General features: G+C 37.3%; 1 protein-coding gene across 1 annotated transcript in view; it reads right to left on the bottom strand.

Moving 5' to 3' along the window:
• USH2A (usherin) overlaps positions 1–23,257 on the bottom strand; it is a 391,921-nt gene that overhangs the window by 76,518 nt on the left and 292,146 nt on the right. Inside the window, exons 48-54 of the mRNA XM_087774988.1 lie at positions 15,636–15,804; positions 12,413–12,634; positions 6,915–7,138; positions 4,310–4,520; positions 3,713–3,910; positions 2,978–3,132; positions 977–1,175 (exon numbers count right to left, since the gene is read on the bottom strand). Of these exons, the coding sequence (XP_087631114.1) occupies positions 977–1,175; positions 2,978–3,132; positions 3,713–3,910; positions 4,310–4,520; positions 6,915–7,138; positions 12,413–12,634; positions 15,636–15,804 (1,378 nt within the window). The remainder of the gene's footprint in view (positions 1–976; positions 1,176–2,977; positions 3,133–3,712; positions 3,911–4,309; positions 4,521–6,914; positions 7,139–12,412; positions 12,635–15,635; positions 15,805–23,257) is intronic.

The raw sequence follows: 23,257 nt of genomic DNA, 5'->3' as shown, positions 1-23,257 counted from the left end.
ACTCATGCTTTGAGGGGCGGTTGAGAGTGCCATATATGTTGTATAGGTTTTACTTGCCCTGAGTCAACATTTACTCTTTGGGTGGCTGTCATATGGTGTGTATAATATATGAATCTCTCCGTTTCCTACTTGGATGAAAAAAAAAAAAAAAAAAAGGAAAAAATAATATATTTATGAATTCCTAAAAATCATAGATACAAGAATTTCATAAGCAATCTGAGGTCAAAGGGTGAAAAAAAAATATCCCAGAATGTTTATGTTCCCATTTTGTGTTCAACAGAAACATTTCTAAAAATAATTTTGCTTCAGTGTAACATTCAAATTTTGTTTGTTTGTAACAACCAAAAATTGAATATGTGAAAATAATACATTTGAGGTCTGAGTCAAATCTTCCCCCAAAATCCCTTGACTAAAGCTTCTTTCGGATACACACACACTAGTGAAATTTCACCAAGTATTTAGAAAATGGCTATAAGCAATATATAAGATTATAAACAGAATCCAGGATCTTTCCCTTTCTGTCTTCCTTTCCTTTTTTATTATCTCAGGCATAAAGTACTGGATCCTTCTTGCTCCTACACTGCTACACATTCACAGCAGCACTAGTGACTTCAACTGCATTACTGCACATTAATGATGGTAAAAGAGAGAGTTGAATCTGTGTGAAGGGATGGCAAGCCTACACAGAATATCTGGGACCTCGAGCACATCACAATCATGAATCTTAAATTGAGCTGGATAGATTTATTTTGAAATTTTGAAATTAAATCTATTAATATTTTAAGAAACAGCAACCAGAAATGAGAGAGATTGAAAAAAAAAAATTTAAGATATGTGAAGTCACGATAAAGCACTGTAAACTGTGCAGAGTACTAGGGATTTAAAAGTTACTGACAAATAGCATTTTTAACATGTTAATACTGTCTTATACCTTAAGGACAGGACACTAGCCTGTCAGAGAGCTCTGCATCCTTACCTGATACTGTGTGCTGCATTCTGCTGGCAGTGTCAGTGTATATAAGTCCTTTCCCTACTTGACTGATCTGGTACTCTTTGATGATACCATTTGGTTTCTTGGGTGCAGTCCAGCTTAAATGTAATGCTGTTGAGTTCAAAGCACTGATGTCTGGTGGCTGAACACTCTCTGGGACTCCTTGGACAGTGACTGCAACTACCTGAAGACATATGAATTAAACAGCAATTTAATGTAACAGTACACTAGATACCATGATCAATGAGAATGTCACTTTTGTTTTAAAATGTTGTTTGGCCTGGCATATCATTACCAAGGGCCTGGAGAACTAGTTACTTTTCCCTCCTTTTTCACAATGAAATCTGACCTTGAATACATTACATAAGTCTATGTCTACAATTTATCACAACAGGTTCACCACGTTTTAGCTGCAGTGTATAGCACAGGGTGAAACAACAAAAACTGTATTGCTTGAAAACTCTTGATAACTCTCTTCCATATGGTTTGTCAGTGTCTCTGCATTTTAACTGCCTGATTTCATATATTTTAAGCACCAGTAAACATGGGGCTAAGCCTCCATATATCCCATGCAATCTGAGCTCTATTGTAGTTATTTGCAACTCCATATTTTTGTAAGGAAACCTAAGGTTTTGAAAGATAGAATAACTTTGCACTTGTTAAGCTCTTTCTACAAAAAAAGAAGAAAAAGGAAAAAGCTAATTTTCTGTTGACACATCTCTACCATGTCCTACAGAGGCATTTCCAAATTACACTGGTTTAATAAGTGAGTCAGACCTTTTTCTCTTTGAGAATCACTTTTCTTTTTCTGTTATTACCACCATAAAGTATTTATATTATGCTGTAAATATAAAATGTGCCCTCTATAATATATTGTCTTAGTGCATTTGGTGGAATCAGTCCCTACTTGCAGACTTCAGTGTTTGCAACAGTAAACTCCTTAATCACAGACAAGTGAAATAAGCAGGATTTATTAGCTCAGGCCGATGGTTGCAGCAACTGTGTCTACATAGCTTCCAGACCATGGCTCTGTGTGCAGGTACAGGACTATGCACCTGTCTCCATGCCTCTGCATCAGTGTTTCTTTTCTTATACTTTTGGCTGAGATTTGCACCAATAAGAAAAACAGTTAAACACCTGAAAAACAGAAATCAACTTTTCAGTTCCATAGATGTTATAATTATAAAGCACATCCTACCTATTCCCTACCTCTGCCCCACAGACCTTACGCTTGCAGTCCTAGAAATTCATTTCCATAGAGGCAAGGATATTATTGTGAAAAAGAGGTCACTTAAGAAATAGTTTTTCCAAATGATGAATAAGACTGGTACTTTGCAGAACAGAAACTAGAGCTGGTCAAGTAGTAATGCTGGTGAAAGGCATCTGTGATTCAAAGTGATACAAGAGGAAATGAAGCAGTGACAAAGGGAGGAGATTCTGTTTGCTTAAAACTGAAGCAGAGGCAGGTTGTACGCAATAGGAGTGTAAAGCCTGAAGCAGGTGCAGACATGGAAAGCCACTGAAGGGTAATATAGTGGAAGGAGGCTCTAAATAAGAAGGTTGTTGAACAAATTCATAGACTAGAGCTGAAGCAGATGATCTAAGAAATACCAAGGAAGAAGAGGCTATAGACCTCCTAGTGAGAAGCAAAGATTTAATTTCTAGGCTTAGAGAAAGTGTGTTTTAATATTCCTTACTCTATTCTATCATGTGCAGATTTCTCTTTAACAAACATCAGTTCCTACAGTGCAATTTCAGCTTTGCCAAGACTGAGATACTGCTTTCTTCTTCCACTTGCTTGTATCAACCTTAGGTTCCAAATAATCACCTGTCAGTAGTTGAATCCAAATAAGATTATTGATGTTTTTCACTTGCTTACTCAATAATCATCGTGTCTTCAAATTACACCTTTCCAAAAGCATTTTTATGTTACCACACTGGCTGATAAAATTCTGGCACCAGTTCCATAAAGACCAATTTACTAACCTTGCTGCTGTCTGTGCAACCAGCAACAGTGCAGGCTCGCAGCTGGTATGAATATTCTTGGTATGGCTGGACACCACTTGTGTCTGTGAAGCTCGTTTCTGTTCCTCTAAAACGCTCAAGTCCATTTCGGAGAATGATATAGTGAATAATAAGACCTATTGCAGAAAGAAAGTTTTCCCTTTTGTTAGCTGAGAAATCCTGTGTGATGGTATACTGTAATAACCTACTCTGCACACAGAAAATATTAAACGAAATCTCTAGGCGACCACTGTAACAGACAATCAACCTGTTTAAATGGCTAAGGTCAATTACCAGCTACTCTCCTCAACTTCTACATCCGCATCTCGGTATTTCTCAATTTTTACTGAGAGCTATTCCAAGTTTTCTCACTGTTTGAAAATCATAAGCAAGATTTCCTGAAAGAAACATGAGTACCATCCACTCCCCTCCTCCTGAATCCCCAAATATTTTGTAACATGATTGTGGTTTTCTGATCATATTTGCCAATTATTATTACAACTGTTCTCGAAAGAGGCTTCTGGGCATTTCTTAGAGACATATCAAATTGTCTTCTGTGAAGTTAGACTCTACTCTTATTTGCAATGAAAACGATCTCAACCTAGAGCAGATTCTTCTACATTTCAGTACCAGTGATTAATTAAGAAACATTTTGTGATTTTGGAACACTGTCAGTTGAATGATAGAACATACTCTTTTTTTAACATATAGCAATACCATTTGGTTGAAGTGGTTCCTCCCAGTTTAGAAGTATCATGTCTTCCCGATTATCCACTTTGGCCCATTTTGGTGGACTTACGCCCTGTGGCACATCTTGCTTAGTGACAGCCCTGCTAATTTCACTGAAGCCTCTTCCATAGCTATTCCAAGCAGCCACTCTGTACTCATATGTGGTAAACGGTTTGAGGTTCAGGTCTAGAAAAAGAAAGTTAAATATGGATCATCTCAGTCTTATCAAAATACAAAATAACTTTTGTTTATTTTTTTCTGCGCCTATGGGACTACTTCTGTGTTTAAAAACAGATAGATATGGAAGTTGTTCCTTTAGTCAGGGCCATTTTCTGATATAGCAATACTCCTATCAGCTTTTGTGAAAGCAAGTTGAGATCTTATGTATTCACTGAACTTCTTGCTACTCATTTCATTTCCCTGAAGATACTGTCCTGATTCACAGATTAATTCTTAAAGAATGCTACTTCACTACAATTGCTTCACATTTAATTAGAATACTTGATAGCATTCAGGACATCTTTTTCTCCAGAGTGAATGAAATACACTAGCAAATCACCCATCTGATATGCCACTGTTCTTTACCTGTAAATGAATACTGGTTTGGACTTCCTGTGTAGACAGTCTCCTCTTCAGCTGGACACACACCTTCCTTCATCTCCTTTTCTGTAGCTGTCTGTGAACCTTTTATCCATGCACAGATATTCTCCCTAGGATCAAAGTCACACTTTCCACAATGTGCTGTTGCCTCCATAGATAAGGGGCAAAGGATATTAGCCTTGCATTCTTCTTTTACCTAAGGAATACACATACAATTTTAATATATTTACCATATCATCCTTTCTTTACAAATGCTTCCATTTGTATTTCTCTGTCTTTATACAACATACAAATCAAGCAACCACATTGAGTACATTGATATTTCTAGGGAGACCTTTCAGCCTTTGGCCTGTCTACTGTCTTTGGTTGTCAATGATTTTATAACCCTTTCTTAAAGAAATATTTTTTTTGTAGGGTCCTTGCATGAAAACATCACAAATGTTAACCACTGGAAGCCCAAATGGCTGGGTTTGTTGAAAGTAGAAGAGTGTATAATCAGATGAGAACAGGATTTTATCTGGGAATTTGAACATTCTGCTCCTGCAAAGGCCAATATCCTGTGGCAAATCAGTAGCGAACTCCCAGCCCCACACAGCTTGCCAAGTACACAAGAGGGCTCTCTGCAATTCCTTGGCAGCTGTCAAGGCTGAGAACTGTATCCATGGGCGATATAAATCGTGTCCTCTACCACATCACTCCTAAACAGCAGTTTTGCTGCAATAAGAGGACCTCTGCAAACGTTGATGCAGATATAAGATTTAACCCATAAAGAACAATTCACAGAAATAGAAATACACACTGAACATCGACAAGTTTCCATTAAAATTCATGAAATAATATTCTTGCCAAACCATAAGCTAGAGAGCAATAATTCTCAAAAATATAGGTTGTTGCAGGAAGAAATGTACTGCCATATTTGCTACTAATATTTCTGCCCATTAGGCTACAAACTTTAGAAGGAAGAACAAACAGAGTATATCTAATGCTTCCTTAATTCATCTATTGAAATTAGTTTGCTAGCTGATTATGAACTTCAGCTAATTTAATTTCCCAAACTTGGCACTCTCACAAAAATTACATTGTGATAGATATCAATATAAGATGTAGGATATAGATGCAGTGGATTCACATATAAAGTAGCTCCAGAATATGTCTCAGAATATCGGTCCTTTTAATGTTAGTAAATCTATACATATCAGAAAGCCAGCACTGCTATCTCTTTTCTACTGCAGGTAAGTGAAATACAAAGCGCTTCCTTTGTTTATACATTATACCTAAGGCATGGATCTAGCATTTTATCTACCAGAATGCATTAACCTATTCTCAGCCATTTTTTGCCTTGCATGAACTACTAATACAATGCATAGAGGAACTGTAGGTGACTCATCACAACACTTGGATTTTCTCTAGGAGGAAATTATTTAGTCTGAAGATGAAATGACATGAAAACCTTGACATGAAAAGGAGAAGATGGAAGAAATATTTGTGTATTAACTTAGTAGATGAATGCAAAGGATACAGGAACACCTGTATGTGGAGTCTGCTTTTCTTTTTACTTTAGTGATAAATTCCACAACATCCACCTGATTTCCATATCATAGTATTCACAATATCCAGTCCTCTTTCTTTCTCTCACCCACTTTCTCCCTCTCTAAATATGAATATGAATATAAATATATATTTATATGAAAGAATATACATATATATATATAAACAGGTTTTCTGTCCTTTGAAATGTTCATTTTCTTAAAAAAAAATTGTAATAACAGTTGACAATATTTTTACAGTTTACATATAACACCAAGATGCTAATTCTTGAAGATTTCTATTGAATTCAACTGGAGCTGCGAGACACTTCAGCTTTGAAAGTTTGGCCAAATTTTCTCATGCTGATACCTATAGTCACTGGCCACTCTTAGAAAAGATGGAATTAACCTTTATGGTGCTTAGTTTACTCTTACATTAAAACAGAGTGAAAATAAACTGTATAATTCATTAGGTGCGAAAGGCACCAAAAATATAATACCCTCATTGTTGCTAAAAGTTATACAGGGACCTATCCTGGTACTGCTGAAACTTATGCCAAAATTGCCACTGGTTTTCTATAGGATCAGGAGTAATTCCATCAAGAAAATGTAAATTGCTTTATTTTTATTTATATTTTTTTAGGAGGTTGGGGAATCTATGTCATACTGCCTGCCCAAATTGAAACGTAATAACATTTTGATACTTCAGAACTGGCCACTTCAATTTCAATTTCCACTTAAGGAGCATCATCAGGAACTGTGGTCACAGAACAGAAGCTGGCTCTACATGCCAGTCTTGTTAGTATGCCAGCTTTTAGCCACCGTACTAATCTGAAGTGCTGGGCAACACTTCACAGAGGCAGCTAATCATTATTAATTCCTTTAGAATTCATTGCAATAACATCAATCATGGTGAACTCATTCGGTATTAATATGGATGTAATGTGAAAATGAATAATGCACACAAGAGTTTTTATATTCCTATTTTAGAAAAATAGTTATGAACAGTGTATTTCTCTTTCCATCGTCAAATCAGAGCTACCGAGAAATTTTCTATCAATTACCTTCATCATCATTCCAGCTGAAATCTTGTCAGAGCAAACATATTTCAAAGGATTATATCCAACTCCATTACAGCATTCTTCGCTCTTTGGAATAAGTTCAGTCTCACAGCATTTTACTGGCACTTGGTCATTCTTTCTAACATGTGCTAGGAACTCACCACTGGAACCTGAGCAGCATATGGTATCTGACATATTCACATATTCCTGCCCACAACAGAACATCCCTGAAATGAACAAACAAAAAAAAATATATCTGAATAGGAAATATAAGTAAATAAATAAATAGATAAAGAAAGGAGAAAGCTCAGAATGCAATATAGCTTGGCATAAAACCATCATCAGCTGGAATTACGCAGATTTAGCTAAAGTGAGATTAAATTCAAACGTGAGGTGACTGAAGTAAGCGTCCTGACTTCTAGACCTGCTGAAAGCAATCAAGAATTAGAGGAGGAGTAAACAGGGATCCCCTACAATCAACTTACACCATTGATGAACTTTTGTAAGAACCTTTGCTATGAAGTACGATACCAAAGTACTCTGCACAGCAGGTCTAAGACAGACTGTTGATGAAAATTTCCTGTAGAATGTAGAAATTGAGAAAGCTTCTCTATGTACTTTCCAGTCAGGTCTCATTCATCCCCCCTTACGTGGGGAGTCTTCCAACAGTGCATCTTAGCATTCCAGAATGTTTCACGTTATATTTTATGTTTTAAAGTGGGGGTTCATACTAGGTACATAGAACTGAATGGGTGACTTGCCAAATACCCACAGTGAAGCTTCAGTCATCTGATACAGAGAATTACTCTTTAAGAAGTTAATACCTAAATATAATTTGCATTTCTGTAGTGGCATTGATAAGCTGCCAAAATTAATTCCACAGTCTTTCCTCTATTTTTAATAATTTTATTTTAAAATGAAAAGCTCATCATAACCACTGTAATTTTCCAAATATTCACATGAATGATTCTGCAACTGTGAAATACCAGAGTTGAACCCCACACCATTTAAAGAAAGGGGTAAATTTTAACTCTGAACCAAATGCTACAAACACCTCTATAATTGGCAATGAAATAAATGTTATTACTAATTCAACTAGAAAGGTATCACAAAAAAAAAAAAAAACCCACAGGGCTATGATATACTGTTACATCTACAAAGTAATTGGTATTTGACATAATTTTTGTAGTATGTAGACATTTAAAACACATGCAAAAGCAGCCACTTTTCTTCACTGCCATTTATTGCAGCAAATCTCTCTTAGGAAGTCATACATAATGAAAATTACTCTTTAAGGGTATGATCCTGCTAAAGCATTCAGAGCATTTCATTCCAATCACTGGAATGACTCAAAATGGTGATGTTACTTGCATACTTTACCTATTTTCAGGGCTGGTTCCATTCACAGAAATCAAACTGTGATCACCAGCTCTCCAAGAGGTAAATATTTCCCCCTGTTCACACCCTTTCTCCAAATTGTCCTCAGATTCTAGCAATTTTAAGTAGAGAATTAATGCAGAAAATGACTCAGTTCAATACTAATAAGCAACTCAGACAGCCCCAAGGGACTTTTGACAGGCAAACTAAAATTTTGATAATGACCTGTTTTTCTATTGAAACAAACAAGGCTGTATTCTTTCACTGCGAACCTCATCTTTGTTTAACTGAATTAAATTTTTCAGCCAAGATTTCACTCACATAACAAGAAGTGACTCCCTTTCTAGTTTCTTTGGTAAACCATTACTTCTTTAATTATTATCAACCTTGTTCCAGTGTGATAAATTGCTAATTACTTAATACCCTAATCAGCGTTCATTCTTTGCACAGATAAACTGTGACAGCGCCATTAATTTAAATAGTAATTTCACTTAATGGCCAGAACGGCACACCAGATTTTTATGCAGCATTTTCTGAAGACTGCATCCATCACTGCAATATTCTGACATAAAGATGTCTGACGTGCACTAACTCACTTAGGGAGAGCAGATGTTGCAGAGCAGAGTTTGGTAGTAATTCCCATAGTGCATCACTTCAGCATGAATGAGCTGCAAAGGCAGAGGTAGACAATCTTCTGAAACTGCATTGCATAGCCTCTGACCTTTGCTTAATTTATCACATGTAGCACTTGACTCCTGAACCTTGACACCTCAAATGTACAATTTTAAATATGCTCCAAGAAAAACAAAATAGGACCATGGGATATTGATGGATTGATTTGCCTTCTAAAAATCACTTTATTCAGTTCCTTAAGGATCCAGAAATTCCTATAAATCCTTGCTGAATTCAGCAAAATACCAACACACAAACTATTTGTTTGTAAATCACTTGGAATATGTGTGTCATGCTTTATATATTTATGATTCATAAGCACATAATGCATTACAGCAAAAAGCAAATCCATGGGCTGGAAAAGACACTTCCTGCTAACAGTGATTTCTGTCAACAATTATTTCGTGTTCATCCCCAGCAACTGAAAAAATTTACAAACATAACTGAGTGATGAATTACTAATTTAGTAAATCTGCAAAACCAATGCTTTCAAAAAGGAAAAATGAGTATTAAAAGGCTTAGCCTTTGGAGCCAGAATAGAGGATCAACAAAATACAGAGCCAGTGTACATTGCAAACTATTCCAAAAATCCTTGGCTTACATGCGGGTATTGCAACTATCACAGATCAGGAACCACAACAGTACAAAGCATCATCTTTCATGAGTCTGGGATGTCAGTATAGAGGCATTTTACTAGCTTTTTTTTTTTTTTTAAAGAGAATATCCAAGAGTGGTTTTAGCTGACATTATCCTTTATAGCCAGAAATAGACAACTTTGGAAAATCACATTGCAGCAGTGGGGCTCAGGATGTGTGTACACAACGGCATCACTGCCATCCTTTGCCAGTAGATGTCTCTATGGTCACCCCACTAAATAAGGCCAACAAGGGGCGACAAATAAAACCTAAGAAAATAGAAATTAAAAAAAAAGAGAGTAATGTGTAATGGAAAAAACATCTCTTTTTGCAGGATAGACTCTCTGAAAAAGGTATACAATGGCAAATGAAAAAGTTCTACCATTCCAGCCCTTCAACCAACATTCAGTGCGAACCTGGATCTAGATTCTGCAGAAACATGCTGCTTTCAAACTGGTCGTGAAACAATAAGGCTGTGCTCAAGGCTTGCACTTTTATTGATCATGTTTTTCTTGTATGATTCTTTTCAAGGAACTAAAACTCCCACACAAAGGCTTTAAATTGTCATTATATTTTTTAACCATGGCATTCATTGCCAACTACAAAACAGAGCTTCAGAAGCATTTCAGCTTTTGCATAAAGTCATCGCCATTACTTCTTCTCCTTCTAGACAATAAGATCAGCTTTCTAATTACCATATTCTTGCAAAATTCTACTTATCCATTTGCCAATGATAAGTAAATTATGTTTTTATGTGAGAGTATTTTTTCCATTAGAATCATTATAATAATAGGGATAGGGAGCAGGTAGATTTTTGTGCCTGGCTTGTGCATTTTCATGATGTGTTTAGCAAGGCTGAATTACTCTAAGAAATTAAGCAAAAACCTATTGAGCATGATGTATATGATATGATACAAAACCACAATCTATTCTATGCTTAATGCAAAAGAATATGATCTCTCTTCAACTATGGCGCTAATTCATCTTTCAAACCCGTATTTGTGTTCAGCTGTATGCTGGCTCACAGCATAAAGTCCTCACAGAAAACCTGTGAACGATGAAAAAGCCACTGTTTTCTTTTTTAATAGCCAAAAATATGTCATCCTTACCCATTCGCAAGAAAAATGGTGTAAATGATAGAGCACTATAGGCTAAACACATTTTAAAAAGAGGATTATAAAGGTCTTTTAAATATATATATTTAAGGAAAAAAACTGTTAAGAATACATATATACTGAAATGAAGAACATAACTTTCATCCCAAGATACCTGTATTACACTCCTACACAACTCATCTGCCCAGAGAGAGCAGTAAAAACATAAACGCTACCCCAGCAGTTCTGTTCCAACAGCATCTGTTAATTCACTCCATTTATAAAATACATATTGACAAAGACAACTGAACTGGGACCAGGGAGATTTGATTTGGTGTGAGAAAGTCAATTCAATGTGATTTTGTTAAAGGGCTCCTGCAGGCAAATAAAAGAGTTTAAGTAATAAAGTACATAAAGAGATGTTTTATGAGCCAGCCCCGTCTTGTGGCAGCCACACAATGCGCGGCTATGCAAGAGGGCCTTGTTCAGAGCTGATATTGTGAGCCCTGCATAGACGCTGTAGATCAGGCACAATTAGGGATCACAGTGAGGGGGAGCTAAAATCACACAAGCGGTGCTGTTCACAGCATACACTCCATGAGTTACCACTGGAAGGGAATGATGGTATAGAAACCGCAAAAAGCATTGCAATGGCTCTTCTGATTAGCCCCTTTCTGACAGTCAACACAGAACTAGGGTACTTCTAATACCACAGCGGCTGAAGGATCCAGTGAATACAAAAAATAAGCTGAAGATAGAGCTCACTTTTGAGGAGAGGAGGAGTCCAGCCTCGGATCTGGATTCTTAGTTATATATTAAGAGCTTTAGTTGTACAACTAGAGGCTCAAACTGGCACGCATATGGTGAAAACGCTGCATCATTCATCTTTGTACATCAAGCAGAATTGGGTACTAAACCTTCATTATTTCTGTGTTTTGAAATCAGGCTCCCCTTTGAGACTGCAATTGTTTCTGAAGTCTTTTTGTCAGGCTGAGAAAGCCTAAGGCTGATGGTATATAATTTGTCTAATAACTGTGGAAAGAAAAGACACATGAAAACACCCGAATATGGTTTGAAATAATACCTCCAGTCTCTGTCACCAGCTAGTCACAGAGCACTTTACGGGGAAGTAGGGTTCAGATTGTACCTCTGAGTGATGGAGTAATTTCCTGTGGCGTGCAAGAGATTAATGGGATACACCAGATGAAGAAGTGACTAGTGCTAGGGATAAAGTTTTGTTAATTTTAAACTGCAGCAGGTTTACACCTATGTAGATGAACAAGTGAGGGACATAGACCACCAAGCAGATAGCATTGTAATCTTCAATTTCTAGGTGACTAACCCCACACCTCCAGAGCAAATGGGAAATCCCTGCACTGGGATGCATGGCAGCACAACGTGGCCAAGTCTAACCTCTGCTCTACTCATTGAGAGGGGACTGGTCCTGTTTCCTGACTGGGACAATGAAAGATCATGCACTCCTTTTGAATTTTCTGGTGTCTCCAGCCCCCACAGCTTTTGGACAAAGGCAGAGAAGTGTTATTGAAAGCTCACCATTTTGCAGTCTATCAGAATAGGTGAGTAAAGTGCAACAGCATTTTAACAAATTGACATACACACCTTAAATCTGAGTGCATCACTGCTGAATGGTTAGTGTCACAAGAGATTTAGAAAGATGAAGACCCCTTTTTTTTTTTTTTTAATTGAAAATTTTATCACTTACCTGTGAGAGGTCTATGTGCAGTCCCTTCTTCTTCATCACCACAACAGACCAAGTCTGTACTTATGACTTCTCCACCACAGCACTGCTGATTGAAACTGTCATGGAGGGATCCACCACAGCAGATTTGATTGCCCGATGTGGAGTAAGGCATTCCCTGGCAGCAAGAGTCACCAACTCCAACTGAAACTCTGTTTTGCTCTTCATTAGGGCAACATACTTCTCCTGTCAATTTAAGAATACAATTAAAGATATTATGCATTTATAGCTCTTGAAATCCCTGAGAAGCTTTCATCTGATAGCAACAAGTCTGGGTTCACACACTAGTAGCTTTGTGTACAAAACGTTCCACGTGAAAGCACGGAATCACTCGGTACTTTAGAATGCTATAAAAGTATTATATTAATTTGTAATAATAATTAAAGAAACATGCATTCATGAATTCAGGGCCAAGACTCTGTAAGATATCAAAACACAAGCATGACAAAGACAAACTGAGAAGAGCAACAAAAATAATTTCTGTAAATATGATAATTATACAGCTGCAAACCTTTAAATAGAGGCAGCTACATAGTACAGAGAGTTTGTTTTTGCTATGATTAACAGAACAGTCAGCCTACTTATTCTCAGCAAAACACTTTCTTGTCTCCTCCAAAATCATTCCAAACTTGTTTTGAAGGACTAATTCACATTGCTTAAAGAGTTTTTCAGTGTCGTTCAGGACTTCATCTCCCAAAGAACGTAAGGATTAAACTCACTTTAAAAATTAAATACCACCATCACAATCAGTGGGCTTGGCTGCTACTTAAGCAAAAGCATTAGGTTTTGCAGGAAAAGCCCTTAGGATAAGACTGCCAATGAGACTGACACTATAATGCTGGGCTGGGCTGGCATAAACTGTGTGCTATGATCGGAGTAGATACTGCTGTAAAGGATACAAAAATTACAGTAAATGGCAATAATTTTCATTCACTAGTGTCTGCACTTGATCTGATCCAGTGTTCTAAGAATTACATTTTTGTATTATCTTTCTGTGTTGCAATGTTTTCTGTGGCTCAAATGTCATTAGGAAGGAGTAGGGTTTTTTTTCTGCTATTGAAGATGGGTAGTAGAGGTGATTAAAGTATTTGGATTCCCAATTGTTAACAAAAGAAATGTGTTTTGATTTTTAAAACTCATTTTTCTCATTAAAAGTAATATCTCAAGTCCTTTTCTTCTGAAAGCCTGGGAATTACAGACAGAGAGCCCTAAACCCAATGCAGCTTTTGTCAGAAATAAACATGTGATGTGATTGTAACAGATGAAGGAGAACACTGTTTTCCTTCCCCCCCAGATTCCTTGCCAGGGAGGTGCCTGGGTGGTAGCAGCATTATTTGTTCTGCTCTGCTTTAAGAATCTCTCCTGCCATCTTAGTTCTAGGATGGCTGTTTGCACTTCTTTGTGCACTACTGTTTCAGAAACTGAGATTTCTGCCTTCCTAATTTGTAGTCTTCATGCCTTCAGCCCAGTGTGCTTCAGTACATCTAGAGCTATCAAGCTGGCCAAACAACATCTGGGAAATATGTATGCTTAGAGAGTTTCCTGTATAAATAACTTTATCAAATAAAGTCAATAATAAACAAAAAAAGATGGAACAAATTTTTAGAGTATAATAGATATAATCTGTTTGGATACTTCATCATATTTTCCTGCATTCCTTGGAATCTAATTTAGTTGCTACACAGAGAAAGTATTAAAACACAGAATGTAGCTTATGTCTATTGGAAATAAAACTGTTTTTTTTTAAAGAACTATTAGACGTAAGACACAAAGGATCAGTAACCTTCTCATTAACCTCTCAAAATGGGATCCATTCCAAGCTAGGCTTGAAAATGTTCTCTCTCTGAAAACTACCATGCAGTCTTACCAGTTAATTGTTATCCTTATCAAAGAATGACCCACATTAACATTTAGCTTGAGGTTATTAGCATATTTATAAAAATAAAAAAGAAAAAAGTGACCAACATTGTTCTTGTTGCTGCCCTTTAGAGTACGGAAAAAGAGAATGCAGCAAGTATACTTAGGAAAAAAAAAAAATGTTTAAAATCATGTTCAAACATTCACTGTTTCATGCTTGTGGACTGCTGACTGAACAGGAACTACTTTCAGACATAAGACATTTTGTTTCACTGTGCTTTTCTTTCTTGATGTAAACAACATTAAGCTAGTTAACACAGACAACTGGATGGGTACAGAGGTCACAGTATAATCTCTCCATTTCAGTACACTGAGACTAATGAGGCCAGCAAAATACTCTTCTCTGGTTCTCCATGTGATAGCATTTTTCTGATGACATCATGGAAGGCATTCTAATATGGTGATATATGAATTACTTTTCAAAGGATCAGAACTTGCAATGTGCTGAATGTGTTGGCAAATATTCAAGCATTTCTGAATCTAGGGAATGTGTGCCAGCTCATGAGTAATGGAAGCATTTTAGCTCCTGACCTGACAATTGCCTACAAAGAGATATATGCTCTGAACACTGCCCCCTGAAAGGGCTCTCCTCCCCTTTTTCCTCCCCTCTCCCTGTCAAAAACCCACCAACAAACTGGAAAACCAACCTCTGGACAATAGCACAGAAGCACAGTTTTGGCAAACTTCCCAAACAGTTCTGAGAATAAGAGTACGATCAGCCTTAAGAAAGGGATAAATTCCCATCAAAGATAATATATGTGGGATGTGTACTTTGATCTGTAACATTGGTAGAAACAAAGAGTAGACAATGCAGAAACAAGTAGAAGTGACGTAATCCATAATATCAACCCCACATGCTAACAATTGTTCCACAAAAGAAATGGCTAGGGAAAATCACATGGGGTCAAGTCAAGCAGAGAACTAAGCCGCACCTCTGAATTGCCTGATGGTGTTCCTATTAAGCAGAACTGCCCTCCCCATTATGCAGCACTTACTGCAATTAAGTATAGTTTGGCATAAATTAGTTCTCTGGGAAATGACCCAATGATCAGGTTTCATCAATTAAGCCTTTCTTGTATAAACAGTGTACTGTGTTTAGAAGGCAAAGTCAGTGCAATTTTCTTTGCTTATCCCACTGAACACAGGTCTTGAAGACATCTAGAAATCTTGATAAATACCACATTTATTGCTATGTTTTCCTTCTCCTTGGTTTAACAGATATATCAGTTGGTTTGTTTCTTTCAAGCACTGGAAAGGCATTGTCTCTTACCTACTAATACCCTAGTGTAATAACCACCACAGCACCGATGTTTTGGTTGCACAGTGTGTATCTGACCACCACAGCAAACCCCTGGTGAATTAAGAATAAATGGAATGTACTTGTCCTCGCAGCATTGGAAGCCAGGTTTATTGTCGTGCAGAATCCCATTACAACATACCTAGAAGTAGTTAAAAAAAAAAAAAATCAGTAAGGCAATATCTGTTAAACAGAACATAATGTGTTCTCTGGCAAAACAACGTATATGAAAATGTGTACAACACATCCTAGTACCGACGCTAATATGACTGCAGTCAAATAAAATGTAACTTGGCTAAAATCCTGTGCCCTCCAGCATTATCAGACTTCAATAAACTACTGTGTATTTGACAGAATGCTGCTATTTTGTGGCCTTCAACCATACTGCACCTTAATGAAATAGTCCATTAATATGAATCATCTTCAAATGCCTTGCAGGCTGTTTGAGTCTCTCAATGTGGAGTAGATTGCAATATGTGGATATAATCTACCATTACCTTATCCTTTTCTTTTCTCCCTAATTCTTATTTATTTATTTATTTATGATGAAACATGTCATCTGAAATCCTTACAACTAAAAAACAGTATTTCCCAATATGAGCTCTTGGGTTTTCTTTCACATAAAAATAAGTGGAATTTTCTTCTTATAGCACATGATCACTTATTTATGACCACAGTTCTTCAGACAATGTGATCTCAAGAGAACAGTATTTATATAAGAATTTTTTTTCAAGATAAAATTTACATGGAAATGAATTTTGAAAAGTCCTTTTAACTGTGGACTTCTTTCTAGGTGCTGTCGAGAAAATTATACACTTGAACAATCAAATAATTATTTGTATGCTTACTCCTGTGTCGATAGAGTGGCACACTGTATACACAGCAAATCATATAGAACAGTCAGTAGAATCATCGTAAAAATTGTAAACTCAGAACCTACAGTCAGTGCAACTTGTATTAGCCAGAGGGGTGCCTCTTACAGCTAGACAGAAAATGCAGTTGGCGGTACAGCACGGATGTTAGAGCAGAGTTGCTCCTTTGTTTTCTTTTGACATGGAGCACTTCCACCCCTGACTTTAAGCACATTCTAAATCAGGTTATCTGAGCAGCAAAGAAAGAAAATGTTCCTCTAGAAGGATCTTTTGTTTACTTAGGTACTTTAATTACTAGCTGACAAAAAACTTTAAAAAATTGTATATTACTAGGCTCAGGACATCGAATTTGCATTACAGTTATAATGTTAACACAAATATATACATACAGAAAAAATATTATTACTTTTCTTAAGTCATAAACGAATTCTTTCTGACTTCAGAAGGATGATGCTTTGTTTTGTGCACTTTTGAATGGCCTTTACTCAATCACCCTTGGCAGTATTAGATTAGGTTCTGAAGTTACAACGTACAATACATAAACAATATGTAACCCAAAATTAACACGAGGTAGGGCAGAAGGTGTTCTTGTTTCCTCATTATATTTTGAGGTTTTCTAACCTTATATACTTTGAATTGTCACACAGTTTTCTGCTTTTCCAGCACACTTTCTCATTCAGCATCTGTTTTAGACTACCAAATGTAGCTGAATTTTGTCATTTTCTGTTCAGGAATTTTGAGTCTCTGTAGGTCCTATTATATTATTTTCCTGTCCACCTTGTCACTGGTAATATAATCCAATCTATGAATTTAATTAACCTACTGTTCTTTCTTCCAGATCATTAGTTAAGATGTCAAATAAAACTCCGCTTTACACCTCTTCTCTGCTTCCTATATTTTGGATATTTTTTTATGACTGGCACACACTCCAGGCTGAATTTTTGTTCATTTACAACTGGCTCCAGAGCAACCTAGAAGACTACCTGGTCTCTCTGTATTTCCAAGTCATTTAAAAGCATTCTTAAAAATATCAAATCAAGTACTGTCATGCCACTGTCTTCAGAATAGATCACATTTAGCAACAATTATTGACACTTGTAAAAAATGGCCTCTGTCCTGTCCTTTTTACTGCATCCTCAGCTTGAGACACCAGAGCCAGTAAATGCTGTACCTGCCTGCATGAAAGGAGGCCAAATACATGTTCCTCACACATTCTTGGTCCTAATTTGTGTGCCCCTTGGGACTGTGTCTCCCTCAGTGATCTGTCTAGCCCCATTTCTCCTTTTCATGGATTTAATTTGTCATCCCTGTACTGTTTCCTTCTTTTCAGTGGTGCTCACCACTCAAATTTCACCTGAACACAATCTTTCCATCATTCAGATAAAGAAACTTGTATATCTTTGGCATTATCCAGGCGCAAATGCTTGAGCAGCCATTTTACTTTCCATGAGATGTTTCCACTTTTAGGAAATGCCCCTTCTCTGGTGAATCCTCAATAGAAACAGCTGCTCTGCGTACTTCACACAGACACTGGGAGGGCTGTTTTACTACTAACTCTAAAGCATTCTGGTTGGAACATTATTTGTAAGACTGCATTATTATTGGTGTCTCTCCTTTTCCCTCCTGAATTCCCTCAAAAAAATCCCTAGCTGAACACCCAGGTATATTACAATATTTGCAGCAGCTGCTTTTCCTTCTTCAAAATTATTTAAGGTCCTCAGTATTTCTCAATACCCTTTAGACAGCTTCCAAAAAGGGGTCCAGTCAGCTCTAAAACACATTCAGACTCTCATCTGGCATTACCGACTGATATAGTTGGTGCTATTATTATGTAGCTCCATAACATCCTCTGCAGTCAGCTGTAAATTGTTAAATAACACTTTTTTGGCAGTCCTCTAAAGATAGTTAGTTTCTATTTGCATTGATATTCAGCCCAAGGGTTCTGCATTATCAATCCATAAAATAAAATGCATTCAAGTAATGCTAAAATTATGTCATAGACAAAGAAGAAAAGCAGATGGATTGAAAGTTATAGTGGCAAAAGGTTATTATTATCTCATCCTCTTCGATCTAAAAGTGACAGTCCCAACTGGATGGTGTTACTATGTACATGAAAGTAGAAGCCTCATAGCAATCAGACACAGTGACACCAACATTTTAGGCAGGTCGGAGATCTCACCCTCGTACAGAGGGTTGAATGCTTGACATATGCTTGCTAGCCAGAAGATCTTTACTATCTATGGGGATGATACAAGATGTTCATCCTTAGCTATCATGGGAGTCCTTAAAAATATTGGTAGACTGAGTTACTCACAAATAAATCCTGTAGTTATCTTCCCAACCAAGCCCACAGAGGGACTGTGACCCAGGAGCACAGAGATTGGGAAGGGCTGGACATAAAGAAAGGCTTATTACGATACCTGAGAAAGGCCCAGTCAGCCATGACACTAGCACAGAGTAACTAGATATCAAATCTGGCAGGCAGGATTACACAATATTTTAACAATTTTTAAAAATACTCCAAACTTATCTATGCAACTGTCTTTTAATTAAAATTGTGTCATCCCTGATCCCTCTGCTTGCTGAAGACTTTGCTGAAGGATATTATCTGGCCTTATGGACACATGCCAGTTGAGCTAGGACTGATTTACTCAAATAAACAGATGTGCTAGGCAGCCATGTTTATCCTTCTTGTCAAACGCTTGCTGCCAGAGCCACTTTGTGAAATAGCAATTCACAAAACACTCTAAGGAATTCCTATTAGCTACAGGAGTTCATTAAAAATTTCTGCCTGTGGAGCAAACACCAGAGTAATGATTGACCCATCATGTTCTCATGTGAGAGGGAATAGTTTAAATTAGCAAGGCTCATTCTCTTTTACTTAAATTATCTCTGAATCTATATAGACACCCATTTTGGCTAAGTATACTTACTTACCCATTTCTTTTCTCAAACTGCTGTTCTCTTTTGGTAATTGGTACATCCTTAGATCTAAAATCCATGGGCAGAAATTATTGTTATTCTGTTACAAAGCACTATATATTATCTTACTAAAATGAGTTCCATTTCCTGTCTTTCAGGTGTGTTACAAGACACACTATACAAGAAGTGTTATCTTTTTAAAGGTTCTCTAAGCCTGAAAGAACTTGAGAAGAATTTGCACAATATTGCTAGCATTAATAGTAAATTTTATATAAATATTGGTGGAATAGCCTTCACCAGTGTCGAGATGTCTTAGTTTTCACTCCTGAAAATAGTGCTTTTGAGGCTAGTTGTCAAGCCACCGTTTTGCTCCTCTTGTCCTTAAAGAGAAGAGTCCTGCTGGTGTTTTTTACAAATGGCACATGCTAATTACGATGAGTAAAGGGGTAAGCCTGTACTTCTTACCAATGTCAGAGTTATATTTGATTAGTTCATTAACTGCAGATTTATACAGCTTGTTGCTACTGAAAATAAAAAGTGCTGAAGCTGTATTAACACCTTCAGTCAGGACCCTTTTAACCGTTGATGTTCATACTCATGATCCATTGTGTACAGAAATTATTAGCCTTTATGCCACTATTTTAATTGCTTTTTTACTGTACCTGTCTCATTATTTTCAGTGTTCACCTCAGGATGCCAGTAACAACAGAAGGACAGTTTGGTAGCTACGGGGATCACACAGGAATGTCTTTGCCATCGGTACTGAGATTATGCTCCCTGATGGGCGAAGCTAGGGCACATTTGCTTGTTAATTGAAGTACATCTCTGCAGATCTTGTGGTATGTGCTCTGTAAGCTGATATCTGTTTTGAGATTTCGAATATGGATAGAGTTATGGATCGCACCTTACTGAAAACGGCTAGGAAAAGACTGTCAATTTTGGCAGCTTGGAAACACCCAAGCAGCACCGGGCTGTTACTGTACAAGGTACAGAGGACATCAAGACCCTCCTGACAGCTACCAAAATTCATCATGAGAGTGTATTCTCAGCTTTTCTGCAAAACTATATACAAAAAAACCTTTCTAAATTCTGTCTGCGCTCAAGAATTATAAATCCATCCAAGTCTGATTACAAACACCAGGGTAAGCAAGCACATACCAAGCACAGCACTGTGTTAGCTTTAGTTAAAATAACACAGATTTCTGACATTGAAGCAGAAAACCGGATAACAACTAGAAACAATAAGTAGGGATCTGATGCAAAGGTTATTTAGGATAGCAAGAATCTTTTTTGGTCTTCATTAGGCTTAATATCAGGCCTACGTAAGCCCATGAATGTTCATGTACACATGTCCCTTGTAGTGAAAAGGTCATTTGCTCTTTTAGAGATTCCCAAGACAGCTCTGAGCAAGTTGGTTTATTTACATAGCACAGTGCTATGCAGAGATACTAACATGGATCCATAATGCAGGACACACATACCAGTGCAACCCTGCACCCGGGCTCTTCAGCGCTGCCTTTCCGATAGAACTGTGCTACTTAGCTGGACCCAACTCAGCCAATGTTAGCTGAAGAGTCTCTGCATTCCGCTGTGCTGTGCAGTGAAAACACACCCTTGTATTCCTATTACTGAAACACTTTGGCTTCTGTGGATGGAGGGGATTATATCTCTTATGTAGATAAGAAACAACATCCCTCTTTTTCTGCAGTGTCTTACAATAGCAAGCTGATAATGCCAAGTGTCACCCATAAATCCATAAGGAAATATTAATAAATAGCCCAAGACATATCTCCAAATTATTTTTATATAAAAGGTCTACTTTTCCTCTCACTTCATATTCCTGAATTCAAGGAAATTGCAAGAGTAGAATTAGACCCATTGTGTCATGTATGCAAGGTGCAATAAATGACCAGAGCAAAAGTGAGAACTCCACAACCTGTTTGTCTATTGAAACTACATATATAAAATCTGCCTGGTTTGCTGACCAGCCTATCATCAAATGAACAAAAAACTTGTTTATTATTTTGGATCTGAATGTTACTTAAGCTGCTCAGTATTTAACTCTCAGTGGCATCTATTCGCATTTGGCTTTGCCATTAATATATGGCAAATAGCACCTGGCACTGTGATAAGAGTCTTTCTTTTCAAAACAAGTGCACGCTGGTCACTGTTGCTTTTCTTCACTTCTGTCCAGTAAACAGTTGAATCTAAGGACCACATATACTAGCAAAAATGTTTCAGTCTTATAGCTGGCATAGACTGACAGTGTCTATATAAAGCGTGACAGAGGGCTGCCCCACAAGCTCTTATGCTGTCCCTGTCACAGACTCTAGTTTAAGAGGAACATGGATGTGCCAGGAGCTTTGTGGATATCTGTCGTGGTTTAACCTGGCAGACAGCTGACCATCACATGGCCGTTTGCTTAATCCCCCCCAGTGGGATGGGGGAGAGAATAGGAGAAAAGGTAAAACTTCTGTTGAGATAAAAAACAATTTAATAGGACAGAAAAGGAAGGGAAAATAATAATAATGATAAAAGAATATACAAAACAAGTGATGCACAATGCACCACCTGCCGACCGCTGCCCAGCCAGTTCCTGAGCAGAGGCTGTGCCCCTCCCTGCCAACTCCCTCCCAGTTTTTTTGTTCAGCATGACGTCATATGGTATGGAATAGCCCTTTGGCCAGTTGGGGTCAGCTGTCCTGGCTGTGTCCCCTCCCGGCTTCTTGTGCACCTCCAGCCTCCTCACTGGCAGGGCAGTATGAGAAGCTGAAAAGTCCTTGACTTAGTGTAAGCACCACTCAGCAACAGCTAAAACATCAGTGTGTTATCAACATTATTCTCATCCTAAATCCAAAACACAGCACTATACCAGCTATCAGGAAGAAAATTAACGCTATCCCAGCTGAAACCAGGACAGTATCACTCACAGGCATTTTGGATGGCCAGGGTGGATGCACATAGCAAACCAGGCAAAGCACTGGGAGGGGAATTTTAATCAATTCACCCACAGAAATTACTCCCATGTCATTTTATGTACGAGTGCTTCAGTTTCCTGTGGACCTTCCAGTTGTTATCTTATATCCATTACTTAACCAAGTAGCACCCGCTCCTAAACACAGTCTCTGAGAATACATGGAGACCATTATAACAAAACAATGCAAAACTAATTAGAAAAAAATTAGAAAGTCAGGAAGCTGTAAAAATAAATGGACACTCTCCAAGCTCAAAGTTACCATAAATGCACAAAGGCTGAAAAAAATAAAAACAGAGAAGAAAACTTCTAAGATTAATATAATACAAATTTAACTTATACATATGCCAAGATCTATTAAAAATTCTACCATGCCAAAAGCCTAAAATAAGTAAATTTACCTTTTAGAACAAAGGACTGCCCATAATCCACTCACAAGATTTCAGAAATACATATGTTTAGTATAGTATTGCTGTCAAGGGAACTCAAAAGCTAAAGCTGTGTTGGCTGGAATAATTTATATTTTGATTTGAACCCCTCACATAGCTCACTTCCTTAATTACTGTCTTGTCTGACAGGGAATCTTGTGAATACATATTGTTTGCTTTAGTCACGGAACATGTGATGATGCCTTTGACAAATAGGGACACTATTTCATTACATTAAATCTTACTTTCAAACTAAGAGTTTTCTACCTCATTTGTCAATAAAAACCATTACAGACTCCCGCGACGCTATTGATCCTACTCGTAAACAGGAACTCATATGAAGATTAACCTGAAAATAGCCATAATTTAAAAATACATCTGACAAATTGCAATGGATCC

This window comes from Nipponia nippon, unplaced genomic scaffold, assembly GCF_047370975.1.
Source record: "Nipponia nippon isolate SJK-2023a ecotype South Korea unplaced genomic scaffold, ASM4737097v1 scaffold_4, whole genome shotgun sequence".
Lineage (NCBI taxonomy): Eukaryota > Metazoa > Chordata > Aves > Pelecaniformes > Threskiornithidae > Nipponia > Nipponia nippon.
This window is presented reverse-complemented; position numbering and strand designations above follow the sequence as displayed.